The sequence below is a fragment of the Salminus brasiliensis genome, chromosome 1 (assembly GCF_030463535.1).
Source record: "Salminus brasiliensis chromosome 1, fSalBra1.hap2, whole genome shotgun sequence".
In the NCBI taxonomy this organism is placed as follows: domain Eukaryota; kingdom Metazoa; phylum Chordata; class Actinopteri; order Characiformes; family Bryconidae; genus Salminus; species Salminus brasiliensis.
The window spans coordinates 5940021-5955373 of record NC_132878.1 but is presented as its reverse complement, the minus strand read 5'-3'; the positions used below and the strand labels follow the sequence as shown (position 1 = coordinate 5955373).

Here is a 15353-nt window from a genome sequence, read left to right as displayed (position 1 = left end):
TGTCTGGTGTCGAGGCACGATCCGTGGAGTAACGGCTGTCGGTGGTTTAGAGCTCAGAGCAAAAAGATTTTTATGGATTTTTATGCTTTGAAAACATGCTTTTAAAAAAACAGTGGTCACTAGCGGTCAATATGTTGTGCAGCGAAATGTGAAGCCCTTATAAAGCCTGAAATTTACTGTAGATGGAAATGTCTGGATTTTTACCTTCTGGAACTGAAATTTCCATCTCTAACTGTAGATCATTCAGAAATCTTCCTGTGGTTTCATTTGAGCTGTTCTTTTTCTGTGGCTGAATGAGTGACAACAAGAATTTTGTTGATGGAATATTCCCATTTTCCCTCAATTTGGTACTCCCAGTCATCCCACCAGATCGTAGCTTCCCCCTGGCACTAGCAATACTCCCGACACTAGGGGATCTATTTTAGCGATCTTTTGGCAAGCCGCCAACCATGCACCGTGCCTCTTGATTTAGGGGGCATGTCGGTGTGTCTTTGCTATGGTAACAACAGGAAAAGTTTGACCTTGCTCGACTCGAAGTGCGCAATAGTCCTGCTCTGAGTCTCTTAATTAATCAGTGTGTCTCTGCGCTTCCTTTAAGAGCCGGGTGCGGTCAGACTGACCTTGGCGGATTTCTATTTCAGTGCTGTAAAGCGTTGTGCTCTATCTGACTCTGGCTGCTGATGGCAAAGCTCCATGACTCAGGATTCGTACCCTCAGTCTCTGGGCCATAGTGGCAGTACATTAGACTGCTGAGCTGTGGTCCAAGTCCAGACCAGATACTATCCTATCTGGAACTGGACCTGGATCTAACCATATAAACCACTGAGAACTGTTCAGTTAGGAGGGAGTGTTTATTTTAACTGCTGTAACCTTCCTATCAGGGACTTGAGGGTATCTTGAACGGTAGCCTCACAGTCTAGTTAGAGGGCTTTGACCTTGGCAAGTTGACATTTTGCAACTTGATCACCACTGAATTCATAATCTGAGTGGGTGTGTTAATATTTTTGACCTTGTGTTGATTTCGGAAATTCTCAGTTCTAGTTTTTATTTCTATTAAAGTTGTGTTGTATCTCATTCTGCCTCAGAAAAAGAGCATTAAAAAATTAAAAACCCAATATTGCCATCATCAACATTCACGCAGTGGTAAATACTGCACTAACAATACACTGAACAAGCTCACATGACCTCCACGTGAGTCCTCCACTCCACATTGGGCTTGCAGGTCTGCAGATGTGTGCTAGCTGTGCAGAGAGGAATGAGACTCCTCATGTCTGCTCGGTTAAGCTTTCTTTGGTTCTGGTTTTGCAGAAAGCTCTTTCGGCCTGAAAATGGAGGGCAAGCTGTCAGGGAAGTCAAACCTCAGAGACGGCAACAATTCCCAAAGCTCAAGCGGTAAGTCGCACTGTTGCCTCCAGTTGTGAAATGTTGAGAATTTGAAGAATTTCCTGACACATTGTAACTTCAGTTATGTTGAAATACTGGAATATGGGCTTTTCAGCTGAACTGCCTGACGCAGGGCGCTTTTGGAGTTCGGTTGGTGACGGAGATTTTTGGTTTTGTTTTGTTCAGTTTTTTACATAACGTAGCCCCTCCCCCTGAACTGACCACAGAGATTAAAAGTCCAGCACTGTGGTTGGAATTATCCTGGCACAGTAAACAGTATGTTGAGGGAACAGTTCAACTGAGGTCTTGGGCTTATTTGGTCTTGTATGGAAGCCCGCTCGTGCCAGGTAGAAGTTTTTGTTTTGTTTTTGTTTGTTTTGTTTTTTTATCTCAGTTTTTCCATGTTGAATCGTTAAATTTTGGTGCAATATGTCAGGAAGTCATTATTTCAAGAAAATGTCTTATTATTATTTTATTATGTCTTATTAAATTATTTTGACATGAGTCAAAGTTCTGGCATAGTGCTGACAAATTGAAACAATTGTTTCATTATTTATTGGTTTACTTTTTCATTATTTATTTCTCTTTTTTTTCTCTCTCACACACATTTACCTGGACCCCTTTATTATTTTTTTGTATTTATTTATTTATGTATTTGTTATTATTATTTTATAAAAAAAATTCTCAATTCCCATCTACCTGGCCCCTTTTATTTATTTTTTATTTTGTATTTGTTTTTTTCATATATTCTCTTTTTTTTTGTCTTGGTTTCTTGGTTATTATATTTTTTCAAACCCCCCCTCAACCCCCCCCCCCCCCCCCCCCCCGGATCTACCTGGGACTTCTTTTTTTACTGTTGACAATTAAAAAAATATTGCTTGTTTGTTTATTTATTCATTTTTATTTATTATTTATTCTTTTTTCACCCCACCCCCCATAATGTACCTGACACAATTATTGTTGGCATATTTCTGACAAATTGAAACAATTGTTTTTGTCTTGGTTTCTTTTGTTGTTATTATTATAACTTTTTTAACTACCCGGCACCAATGGGCTTGTTTATTTTCTGCTGACAGAAATTCAGACGTTTTACACTCAGCTCTCAGAACAGAGGCACAATCAGATCAGTGATGTTTCATATATTTCCAGGATGCCCCCCGAGAGCAGAGCTCAGAAGCCACCCCAACATAACCTTCCCAATAATTGGTTTGGAAAGCCATTAGATCAAACAGTAGTGTTTGCATTGATAGGGATGTGTCCACACTCACACACACACACACTCACACACACACACACACTTCAGCTGTTCTAACTTCATCAATCCACAGGATGTGTTTTCAGAGTGCATCAGGGCTTGTTTAGACGTCCCTTTTGAAAACCTCTGCCTGTGAATTTTTATGATGAGGGAGTGTTGATATAAATTCTAATAAAATGTTATGAACAGCAAACCGAGATGCCCAATCAGCCATAACATTAGTACCACTGACGAGTGAAGAGCATATGCTTAGCTTAATCTACAGTGGCATCTACATCTGTCCAGGGTTGGGATCTACATATCGGGCAGCAGGTGAACAGTCAGTTCCTGAAGGTGATGTTGGTGTTAAAAGCAGGAGAAATTGGCATCCTTAAGAATCTGAGCCACTTTGAGAAGAACCATACTGTGAAGTTCTAGAAGATGACTGGGTCAGAACATCCCCAAAACATCAGGCAGGTGAAAGGACAATGATCATGGAGGCCCCACCTCACAACTTCATAAAGGATCTGCTGCTAACGTTAGTCTTGATGCCCGATCCCACAGGACGCCTTCAGAGGTCTTGTGGAGTCCAGGCCTCGAATGGTCAGATCTGTTGTGGCGGCACAAGGGGGGCCTACTTCATAATAGGCAGGTGGTGTTAATGTTATGGCTGATTGGTGTAAAAATCCCTGTTAGTCCTGTTAGTTTGCTGCATTTCACATCAAGCAAAGGTTGATGTGTGTGTGTGTGTGTGTGTGTGTGTGTGCTCAGATTTGGTTCCAGTTCTGTAATTTCTTCTGTTTTTTAATAGAATTACTGGTTTTCGGGTTTTCTGAATGAGCGGAACTGCCCGCTTTTCGTTGCGCTCACAGTAAATGTGCTTTTCTTTACTTAGTAAAGGTCAGATCACATTTTAGGAGCAATCCAGATAATCCAGATAATTCTGAAATCCAGATAATTAGGGGTTGGCAAATAGTTCCTCACAAATGCTTGTCCTTATTTGGCCTGCAGATACTACAAGCCCCATGATGCCCACCTCCTTCCCCACATCACAGAGTAAGTATGCACTTAACGTCCACTTCTTTCTTTTTTCTTCTTTCTTTATTTGACTTCTCTTCCCCTCATTTCTGCTTCCTTTTTTATTTATTATTGTTTTCCTCCTCATCGGCATGCTGAGAAATCTCGTCACTAGTGATCCATCGCATGGCTCGAGCCATCCTTCCCATCTCCCCAAAGCTAGCCCAAGCAGCCTTCTTGCCTTTACAGCCTATATAGTGACCTTTCGCTGCTATGCTATGTTTCAGCGCTAGGCCGTGCCTTAGTGTGTGTTAGCATGCTAGCATTAGCATCACTGTGTTCTAAGAGAGCGACCGTGGGCCTTGTCTTCTAGAAGCCTACACGTGTGGATCCTGTGGCATTCAGTTCCAGTTCTACAACAACCTCATGGAGCACATGCAGTCCCATGCCGGTGAGTCACACACGCCCGGACCTGCCGTCACTAAGCATCTTAGCGGGCTGAGCCGGGATCGAGATTATAGCTTTCTTTATGGACTTTTGTAATTATTGGGTCGAAAGCAAGATCGATCATGAATAATTCCTTGTTTAGACGCATGCCTTCTGAAATACGTAACGTTTTCCATCTCACAAACATGGAATGTCATTAATGTTCACTCCACCCAATGGCATCTGTCTAAAGGACTCTCCTAATTCGATCACAGGTGGCGCGTAATCTTGCATGGCACGTCATGACCAATGTGAACTCTTGTCCGTCGCTGCTGTTTACACCATTTCTGCATGTTCTCCTACCTTAGAGGATTCTTTCATTTTGTCCGGTTTAGGAATCCCTCTGGACGTACAGTGGGGTGCCAGATGTTTGTGACCACTAGTGAATGAATTTTCCAGCTTCTTAGCGTTTGGTGGTGCGTCCCTGCTTTTGCTCGGGTGATGCAGGATGCACAAACGTCTTACAGTAAATAGACAAAAGTATTTGGACACTTGCTTATTCGTTTTATTGGAGTAACTGTGCCTCTACTATCCAGGGAAGAAGGCCTACTGCTAGATTTTGGTTAGGACAATGGATTTGATTGCATTTGGTAATCAGAGCATTAGTGAGGTCAGGATTTTGAATGTCACCTCATCCCCAAGTCTCCAAAACTCACCCCAAAAGTACTGGATAGAGCACCACTAACCATCATTCCAGAGAACACAGCTCAATGCTGGGGGGCTTTATACCCCTACTCTAGCCCACAACTGGCATTAGGCAGCATGGTGCCAATAGGCTCATGTTGATCTTCTCTAGAGGGTTCTGATCTATTGGCAGTACTTCCAGGACTACAGGGACTAGACAAGCTTTAATTGGCGAGATCTCAACTCAAAACACCCCTGACCTTTCTGTACAAAGGCCTTAGCATGGTTAATGTCACACATTTGCCTAATTTTGAATATTTGCCATGAACTTGAACCTTCTCTCAGACATTTGGACCCCACTGTGTCTTCAGACTGTGGGTTCTGCTGATTAAAGAGGCTGAAAATGTGAAATGTTCACTGTATTTGTGTTCGTTTCAGCGGATAATGAAAATCACACTAAAGAGGACTCTGCTGCTAAAGTCTGCCAAGCCCCCATAGCGTCGCAAGAGCAAACCTGGAAATCCCCTCCGCCTGCACAGAGGAACCACATGCCTTCCTACCGTGAGTGCATATTTTCTGCTCAGTCACCATGTCTGTCATTCCCTGTTGTGAGTATATAGCCTCCCCATATGCCCCAGCCTATACACCACTGTCCCACCAAATGCATCTCCAAATTCATCTACCCCATCACAGCTACAGTATACCTCCCTGTACAGTGTTGTGAATAACTATTAGCCCCAATTTCTTCTGTTTTACATATCTAAATGTTTCCGGTCATCCAGCTCATTTTAATTTCCGACAAAGAAAAACATGAGTAAACATATTAAAGATCAAGATTTTATTGAAACCTGTATCACTCTTGAAAAAGTAACAGCCCGCCTCGACCTAATAACTGGTTGAGTCTTTTTCACATCGCTGTGGGGGAATTCGGACCCACTCTTCTTTACAGAATCATTTCAATATGGCTACATTATTATATTTTTAATAATAAAGACAGGCAATATGCCAATAATTTATCTAAATTTTGATCAATTTTGGTATCGGGATACAAGCAAGAGTATCGTAGATTTCAGCAGTGCTTAAAGAACTCTGACCACCTGCACATGTAAAGAGCATGTAATTAGTGCCAAATTAGTGCTTTAATAGAAACCACTGTAGTCCATATAGGAGAACATTTTAATAGCAGATTTTAAGATTTTAAATATTCAAAATATTGTGATAAATATCATTGAAATATCACAGGAATTTGTCTTTAAATATCGCATATATTTTTGGCCATATCGCCCACCTCTATTTTCCAGCATGAACTGCCTGTTTAAGGTCTTACCACAGCATCAGACTGGGATTTAAGCAAAGACTTTGACTTGGCCATTTCAAAACCTACCTACAAATTTCATGTCTTTGAGCCATGCAGAGCTGAACTTGCTTGTTTGCTTCGGGTCATTGTCCTGCTGCATAACCCAACTGCACATAAGCTTTAAGTCCAGTGCAATTGAAATGTAACCTAATTGTCAATTGAGTTTGGTTAACTGGTTGGTTTAGTAGCTAAGGGAGCTATAATGTTTTTCACATGGGTGATACAGGTTTAATTAAATATTTATTTTTAAGTTAATGATCATTTGAAACCATTTAACCTTTAAATGCAACAAATATGCACAAATTGTAGACACCGGAGAGGGGACAGATATTATTTTACAGCACTGTATAATCCAAGGTAGTCCACTTAAAGCCTTTAACTTGTATACTTCTAGTTTATTTATAGTAATCTATGTAGATATATAGCTAGACTTTGTAGATTTACAGTTCCGAAACTGTAGCCCATTTGTTGCTGCACATTTTACCAGCCCCCCCTCCGTTCCATCCATTAACGGAAATGGGCCGCCGCAAGACCACTGCTGAACAGATTTTTAAGTGCTAGGCCAGTCTCAGCACAGCAGTGACACTGACCTGCTAGTGGCATGTAGATGAGTGTAGCACTAGCATATTACATGGCCACTGTGGCGTATGCAGTGTATAGGAAAAATCTTCACCCCCTGTGATGTTTTTTCCCTTTATTGGTTTTATAAATGGTCAGTCATGGTCAATATAATTTATTTATTTGTTTGTTTGTTTTACTAAGATGTACAAACCATTACATAAATATTCACCCCCTTTAAAGTGACCTGGCCTAATTCAGCAGAGGTCCAGCAGGCAACTGGTGCTAGTACTCTCACAGTTAGTGAAATGGAGATCAGCTGAGTGCAGTGAATGCGCCTCAGGTGAGTGTAGTGTAAAGACAGCTATCTAGAAGGTCCAGACATTGCACGGTCACTCAGTATATGAGTATGTAGCCAGGAATACTGACCACCTAACCAAAGAGGAGACTAGTAAGGGAGGCCACCAAGACACCTATGACCACTCTGAATGGGTTAAACTGGTGCAGCTGCCACCCACTATGCTTCACAGTGGGGATGCTGTGTTTATGGAGATGTGCACTGTTTGTCTAGTGGCCAAAAAGCTTCATCCAGTTGACCTTGGAGTCTCCTTACATGCCTTTGGGCGAACTGTAGTTACTTAATACTGTAGATTACCTTTGCCCTTCTTAACGTATGCAGAGTTTGCCTTTCAGAGTCACTGTTTGAAAAAAGGCCAAATTATATTGACCATAACTCCATTTATAAATTAATAGGGGGGAAATAAGGGGAAATAAACATCCAAGGGGGTGAATACTTTGTTATAGGGACTGTATCAAGCAGTACTGGGCCTGTATGGTGGGTGTGTGTGATTAAAAATGGCCATCCAGTGTCTTAGCTGAGGCTGGTGGTGACTGCAGTAGAGATGCAGGGCTGAAAGGGTCTGGCGAATGCATTATCTCCAGGTGATGTTTTAGGAATTTTAATGCCTATGACATACATTTGTGTAACCTTGCAGGAGTGACTGTTAATATAATAAAATATTCAGTGAAATTGAACTAAAATGTTAAAATTATATTATGTACATATTTTTTTAAAGATCAATTTCAGGCTCCTAATGCAAATAATAGATATCTTTTATCTTATCATATTTTATCTTCAGTCACAGTTTTAGCTCAAAGTGCTTAAAGTAAACTGTAATTTTAATTGAATTATATATAAAAATATGAAAAAAGTGATTTGTCCAGCAAAAGCAGTTTCATACAAATTGCACTTTTGTTGGTACAAACCTGACTACTGCGCCCACTAGAGGTTGAAAGTGCAGTTCTGCTGCTTCTGGGATGTGCTTCTAACCCCAATAAAACAGCTTTATTTTAATTTAAATTATTGAGATGGTACTTTCTTTCTTTTACCATTTTCTGGTTTAAATTTTATAAAAAATTTTTTATTATTGATTTTTGTATTCTTTTTTTTTATTGAATTATTGTTGATAGTTAAACAAGTGAGAAGTTTCCTCCCGATTCTTTTGATAGGATCCCGTTAGGACAACGCCTTAGTTTCTCCCTTAGTTTGCCCTCTGAACAAGTGCCCTCTATCTTTACCACATGTTTATTAAAGGGCTACTTTTATTTACATGTATGGCATTTGAATGGTGATGTTACGCAGGTAGGAGTATGTAGCGTTGCATTGATTGCTGGAAGGCATTGAACTCTAGTCTGTTGTGGGAAAGGCAGGGGTTTTACCCGCTGTTTAACCCTCTGGAGTCTATTAGGTCTTTTTTTTTTTGTTTTTTTTTTGCATATTTTCTTAAATTGCGTATTATAACTGTTCAGAACTGTCTCTGCTCCCTCTGTAATAAGCCCCTATATGAGCACTGTGTGATGAGTGACCTTAAACCTGAGAAATTTAAGTCAGATTTTTAGAAATTCTTAATATTTATATGAGAACATGCCTTTACTCATGTGGACAAATTGTCCTGGGACTTGACCACAGTCTCAGCTTTACAAAAGCGGTGTATATAAATGGCGAGAGGCAGAAGATGGGTTTCTGAGTGTCCATTGGTCAGTTTCACACAAACCCATAGATGGATGCACAGTGAGAGGCAGATGACGGGGACACAAATTCACCAGTTGGACACAGTGAGAGGCAGAGAAGAGCATCTCGACCCGTCTGCACAGCCTCCCAACTCCGGATGTGGGTCACGTACAATCTGGCAATGAGATGCAATGGAAAGGGTGGGCTCTACAAATTCACACAAATGTGACTTGTATTTCTGAGCTGAATTATCACAAAGATATTGAAGGAAACATCAAGAAACATTGCATTTGATGTGCTGGTTAATTATGTATATATATATATATTTTAACATTATAATTTAAAAAAATGTCATTTGTACGTCCCATGAATGAAGCAACCCAAAGTAAGAAACGTTTATCTGATCTTGCCCACCCAGTTTACTGTACTGGGTAGTGTGCTGAAGTCTGCCGTTCCACCCAGGCTATGGACCAGCTTTACTAAGTTATCTAATTGGATTTTGGATTGAATTAAACCTTGAAATTATGCTCTTTTTATTGGCTGTTTCAGGTAGAACTTAAATCCCATCCAAAAAAACCTAAATCCTATCAGTTAACTTGTGAGGAGAAAAAAATGACCCTTGGACTAACTCTGCTGCCAAATATTATCCAGCCTTAACTATTCCCTCAAATATTCTCGGCCTCCTCCTCCTCAAGGTTATTTCACTCGGCTGCAGAGGCGTGCCTGAAAGCCGAAGGACAGGCTTTGGAGTGCCGCACTTGACTGTTTCCCTGCAGTCTGAGCGGGATCAAACTTTTGGTCATGTTACCACACCGTTTGATACGAGTTTCTTTGCCAGATTCTGCTTGTTTTTCACAGCCTGGCACGAATCAGTTATCGCACTCATGATCGCTCTCTCGAATCAAGATCTGCAACGCTGCAAGCAGTTCTGACTGAATCTCCCCTGAATCAGACTGGTCTGTCGGAGCATGCCACTGGCATGCGATCCTTTGCTGAGTAAGCAGTCTGGATTCAGGAGTTGTGTCCACATCGAAAGGGAAAGAGTCAGATGTTGATGTTTTATTATCCTTCTTTTTTTTCACACTTTTGCTGCTCCGACCTCCAGGGCAAAATACAGCATTTATGGGGCTCTGAGTGGCTTAGCGGTCTAATGCGCTACTGCTAGAGCCTCGCATCTCTAGTCAATCTCGAGTCATGCTGCTTCGCCATTAGTCTGAGCCTAAAAGCACACAAGTATCCGTGCTCTTTCCCGGGTGGGTAGATGGCGCTCTCTTCCGACGTTGGCCGGCACAGACGTCTGTTAGCTGGTGCATTGGAGCTGGGGACCTGGCGCTTTTCCTCGGCTACCCGGCGATGCCACAGTGGCAGCAGTTCAGCAAGAGGGGGTGGATGGCTTTGCATGTATCGGATAAGACACGTGTTAAGTCCGTACCCTCCTAATGTCGGGGGCCTTGCTAGTGCTATGAGTGGGTTAATTGGCAGAATCCCACTGGGAGAAAAAGGTGGGAAATACAGTATTTGTTAATAATTCTGATTCTTTTCTTCATCACAGAGAACAGATTGTTGCCAGAGAAGGAGCGACAGCAGGTGGCTGAGCGCCTGCTGCGCATGATGTGTACGGACCTGGGTCTGCTCAGCGCCCTCAGCAGTAAGGATTTCCTCAAGTTGGCCCAGACACTGGTGGATACAGGCTCTCGCCATGGAGCCTACTCCATACGTGATGCCCTGGGAGACATGAGCTCCTTGGCCCTAAAGCAGCTTCCTCGCATGTACAACCAGGTCAAAGTGAAAGTCACGTGTGCCCTGGGGTCAAACTCTTCTTCAGGCATTGCCGTGACCTGCCATTCTCAGACAATCGGAGGGGACTCCTGTTACGTGCTCACAGCATATCAGGTCGAAGGGGTCCGGCTTCGACGCTACGTACTAGGACTTAAGGAGGCCTCTCTTAGGGAGGGTCCTGAACATGTGCATCACTGGGTCCAGAACGTCCTTTCAGAGTTCGTCATGTCCGAGATTCGCACTGTCTACGTCACCGAGCCACGTTTGTCACTGTTACCTTTTTGCGGCCGGTCCGGTCTTAGCCTGCGGTGTGCGGGATGCTCGCTGGCAGCCACCATTCAGGCTGTCCTTGGCCGACGTAGTCTTCAGGCCAGGGGCCTCCATGAACTAGGAGAACTTTTGGCTACGTGTCGCGACATTGCTGGAACAACAAGCTTTAGCCGTGAGAGCAAAGCCGTAGACGAGGCCCCACCACCTCCATGCTGGGATTCGACTGCTGAGGCTCTGCTCAAGGTCCACGAGAACTTTGAGGCCATATGTGAAGCGTATGGCCGCTGCAAGAGCACGGCACCCCTCCTGCAGGCCCTCAACAAGCATCTTCTTGGCACGCTAGCATGCCTGCTGGCACCCTTGCGCCAGGCAGCGCAGGAGCTAGGAGGCGATCGTTGGCCCACGCTTCAGCAAGTGCTGCCGGCCTACATTCGCCTGGAGAAGCTGTTCACTTCCAAGGCAGGAGAAGCAGGTGCTGGTAGCAAGCTCTGTCACTACTTTCTGGAGGCACTAAAGGAGAACTTCAAGGTGGAGCGAGTACATCAAGTGGCGATGATCTTGGACCCCCAGCTCAAACTGAGACCGGTCCCTGGATATCAGCATGAGGAGATCATCTCCAGGGCATGTGACATGGCTGCGAGCATGAGGGAACCTGGAAGTGGGGGCTCTTCCGGGATCGCTGGAGACGAGAGGGATGGTGACGGGCCTTCTGGTCCAAAGCGAGGGCGTATGGACTGCGGGGTGGAGAGGCCATCTTGTGCTGCCGAGGAGCCACAGGTCCGGAAGGAGTTGTTCCAGTATCTGGGCGAGCCGCTCTTCCATGCCACTGGTGATCTGTTCCAGTACTGGAGCTCGGTCATGGACCGTTACCCTAAGCTGTCCCGCCTGGCACTGTGGCTACTGGCAGTGCCCGCAGTCGGGGTCCGCAGCGAATGCGTCAGCATCTGCGAGCAGACCTTAGCGATGAAGAAGAAGCGGCAAGTCACCGCCGAGGAGATGAACAAGCTGGTCTTCCTCAAGTGCAATTTTGCTTGAGGTGGTACCACAAGGCCACCAGCCAATGGCACTATGGACTGTTCACATAAAAGACACTAGTTGATCTAGATGCTGCTCTAGGATCACTTTGTAGCTTTTTATGTCATGTCGTAGTTAGAATGCTTATTCTGGACGAAAAAGCTGTTTCTGGGTCAGTGTCTATGAACGAGGCACAGTTAAGGGATGGTTCTTTTCATGGACCTCTGCGACGGGGTAATGCTTCGTTAAGCAGAGATATAGCCTACACACACACACCTCAAACCTCAACTTGCCACTGGCCATGAGAAAACAAAAAAAACAAACAAACAAACAAAAAGAAGCTATGCCCGAAAAACACGAACGTTCGTCAATGCTTGAATCGTCTACTTTAAACCAAAACATGGACACACTGTATCTTTCAGTACTTGGATTCTTTTTTTTTGGAGGTTGTTTGTTTATTCCCTGCTAGACGGTTTCATTTCCAGTGCCCCGGGTATCCTCTTACCTCTTGTACTTCCTACCTGAATTCCATTCTCCATGTTTCTTTTTACTGTTTCCCAACAAATGGACATTGGACATCCTTTGCCTTAGTTAAAAACGGTTCTTTTTCAAACTGGTAAAATTGTTGTTGACTGAATATAGATGCAAGATACCTCTGTTGTCTTTGGGTCTCGACTCCCAGTATTCACGTGGGCGCTCACTTCCTCTTGTTTGACTGATTCGTTATCTTATATTATATAATATGCTGTAACTTCTTCAAATCAGTGTTTTTACCGGTCCAGACCACTGGTCCAGCAGTGATGGTTCTTTTGCGTTTTCATTAGATTGCATTGACAGCCTTGCAGATGCATGAGGAATTGAACCTAGGTTACATTGTTCCCTACCGAATCAGAGCTACGACTTCCTCACCTGTGAACTAACTTCCCTAAGTCTTCACGGTGTCATGGCGGTCAACATAGCACCTTCCGAAAATACACATAGCAGGTGAATTGGCTATGCTAAGTTGCCCCAGGTGTAAGGAAATCTTGGTTTGGTGGTACTCAGTGGTGGACTGGTGTCCTGGTGCCCAGACCAGGGAGTATTCCTGCCTTGCGCCCAATGATTCCAGGTAGGCACTGGAGCCACCGTGACCCTGACCAGTTGAGGAGGACTCTGTACCTTTGCAGATCTTTAGGGAAGGTCCATCCTAGTTTGGCTCCTTTTGGCATCAGTCCAAAAGCGTCTGAAATGGGCTTGAATGCACAACCACTACGTCCCAGGGGCCGTGAGTTCAAATCCCACCAGCTTCTGGAGTTCAGGGTGGGTAGGTGGTTCTCTCGTCCCTCTTCACTCTTAAGCAATGTTGGACCTGACGCTCCCCAAGCTCATCAGCCACAGGCTTGCAGTTCGACAAGAGGCGGTGGCTGGCTTACCTTACCGTCCATATCGCCCTAGAGTGTCGGGAGCATAGTAAGTGCTGGGGTGGGCTCTGAATGGGTGGGTTAATTGGCAGTAACGAGAAGAATGGGAGAAAAATTTGTTAAACAAATGTATTTACCTCCTCTTACCGAACTAACACACTTCTTCTTTTAGGACTGTCTTTGAATGCACAGATTACTTCAGGGCTTGCTGTGGTTGCCTTTTCAGCAGGATTATAGACTCTGGTTGGTTTATGTATGTGTGTATATATAGATATAGCTTCATTTCTTCAGTTTCTAGGTGGAATAATCTTCACTGGAAGGACTTCAGTCAGGGTTGTAAACGACAAGGGTGTTGACAGGCCTCCACATTTTGGGTTTCAAGGTTCAAAGTTCAAAAGTTACGGTCAAACAATTGGAAAAACAGTTCAAATAGTTTAATTCAGGATTATTTCAATTTCAATAGAAGGCAGCTACGTTGTTTGGAACGATCATTCACCTTGTTTTAAAGTTCTGAAACATGATGCACTGGATTTCATTACTCGATCACTATTGTTTCTGTCTGTTTTGCTGTTTTTGTTGAAGAAGAAGAAGAAGAAGAAGAAGAGGGCACAAGTGAGCAACCAGGGCAACTTTACATTTTAGTTTTTCTGTTTTGATTTAGTCAGCATTTTAATATTCAAACCAAATGTCTAACTTCACCACTCAAGTTCTAATGCTCCTAATGCATCGTGGTCTTTGTCGTGTGTTTGGGGTCAGCTAAATACAAAAGCGAAGAACTTGCTTGACTCCTGAAATGGCCTTCAAGCAGGAAACCTTCCCAACAGCTTGCTGTGGAGAGACTTTTATCTTTTCTGTTCATGTCTTGTAATGCCTTGTAACACTCCTGTCTCCAAGAGTAGAGTTATTATGAAGATATGCATGCGGACGATGTAAGACTCTTATTTTGCTTTTTAAAAAATATTTTTCGTTTCGTTTTGTTACTCTGTATTGCTTGGACCCCACTTCTTTCCACGACCTTCGGACTTAGAGATGAACCGATGACGTCCATTCAGGTTATTTGTTTTAGGTTTTTTTGTTTGTTTGTTTGTTTGTTTTTTCACTTTTTTAATACATACATATATATATAAAACCACAAGAGGGTGCAAGTGTCTCAAAAATGTTCAAAAATGCTCTCTCACTTTGGAGGGAGTTGCCAGTCATACCTCTTTTTCTACACACAACTTTTAGACAGTTTGATAAAGTTCATCAGCAAATGGTACACTCTGAAGAGTTTTATTTTCTGGTCTCTGGTTTTACACACTCAAGAGAACACACTTTCCGATTCCTACGGTCCATATTTTGGGGGGAAAACGGGGAGACGTTTGTTAAGTAATACAAAATGCTCTTGTACAGTACAGTTTGAGTTTGTTCATTTAATTATTTTATTTTATTTTTTCCTCAATATACTCACATTTGCAATATTTAAAGACAGAAATGTACTCCTTCCTATTTATGGACTCACAGTTTTGCTTTACCTTTCTGCAAATAGCAGATATTTGCATTTAATTTGAACTGGTATTTTTCCATCTCCCATGATTTTGTGTATAAGTTGTTCAAGCATTAGGTCTAATTTATACTTTTTTAGCAACACTATTTTTATATACATATATATCTATATCTATATATATATATATATATGGTTGATGATAGAACTTTAACTCATTACTGACTGATTATCAGTAGTACACACACACAGTGCTGTGCAACGTCCACAGAATCTTATCTACTCGCTACAGTATGTACTGTGTGAATAAAACTTACTGAAACAAGAGCTTGGCCTCGGCTCGTTTTGTGATGCTGGCTGATTTTCTAGGAGTTTGAATGTGGGCATCTGTGTTGTAGAACACTACTGAATTGAGCATGTTGAACTACATAGACAAACACTACATAGACAAAAGTATTGGGACGCCATCTCCTTAATTGCTTCTTTTTATTTTGTTTTGTTTTTATTTTTTTCTGTCCTGAAAGTTGGTGGAACGAACTTCCTATGGGTGTCCGAACAGCAGAGTCCAACGCTCGCTGTCTTCAAACCCAGACTGAAGACCCTCTGGTATTTAGTAGTGTCTAAGCTTAGAGGGGTCTTTTGGAGTCTAGATGATACATAAACTAGCTAAGGGTATTTTCTGAGTGAACAGTGAAGAGCTTCTGTAAGTCGCTCTGGAGAAGAGCATCTGCTAAAGG

General features: G+C 42.8%; 1 protein-coding gene across 4 annotated transcripts in view; it reads left to right on the top strand.

Moving 5' to 3' along the window:
* znf618 (zinc finger protein 618) overlaps positions 1-14934 on the top strand; it is a 58681-nt gene extending 43747 nt beyond the window's left edge. For 3 of the 4 annotated variants that reach the window (XM_072693704.1, XM_072693622.1, XM_072693542.1), the window contains 5 exons: positions 1309-1392; positions 3629-3673; positions 4008-4085; positions 5183-5305; positions 10223-14934. In XM_072693704.1, the coding sequence (XP_072549805.1) occupies positions 1309-1392; positions 3629-3673; positions 4008-4085; positions 5183-5305; positions 10223-11754 (1862 nt within the window). In that variant the 3' untranslated portion in view covers positions 11755-14934. The remainder of the gene's footprint in view (positions 1-1308; positions 1393-3628; positions 3674-4007; positions 4086-5182; positions 5306-10222) is intronic. The other variant, XM_072693782.1, reaches the window with a different exon arrangement.
* The last annotated feature ends 419 nt before the right edge of the window (positions 14935-15353 follow it).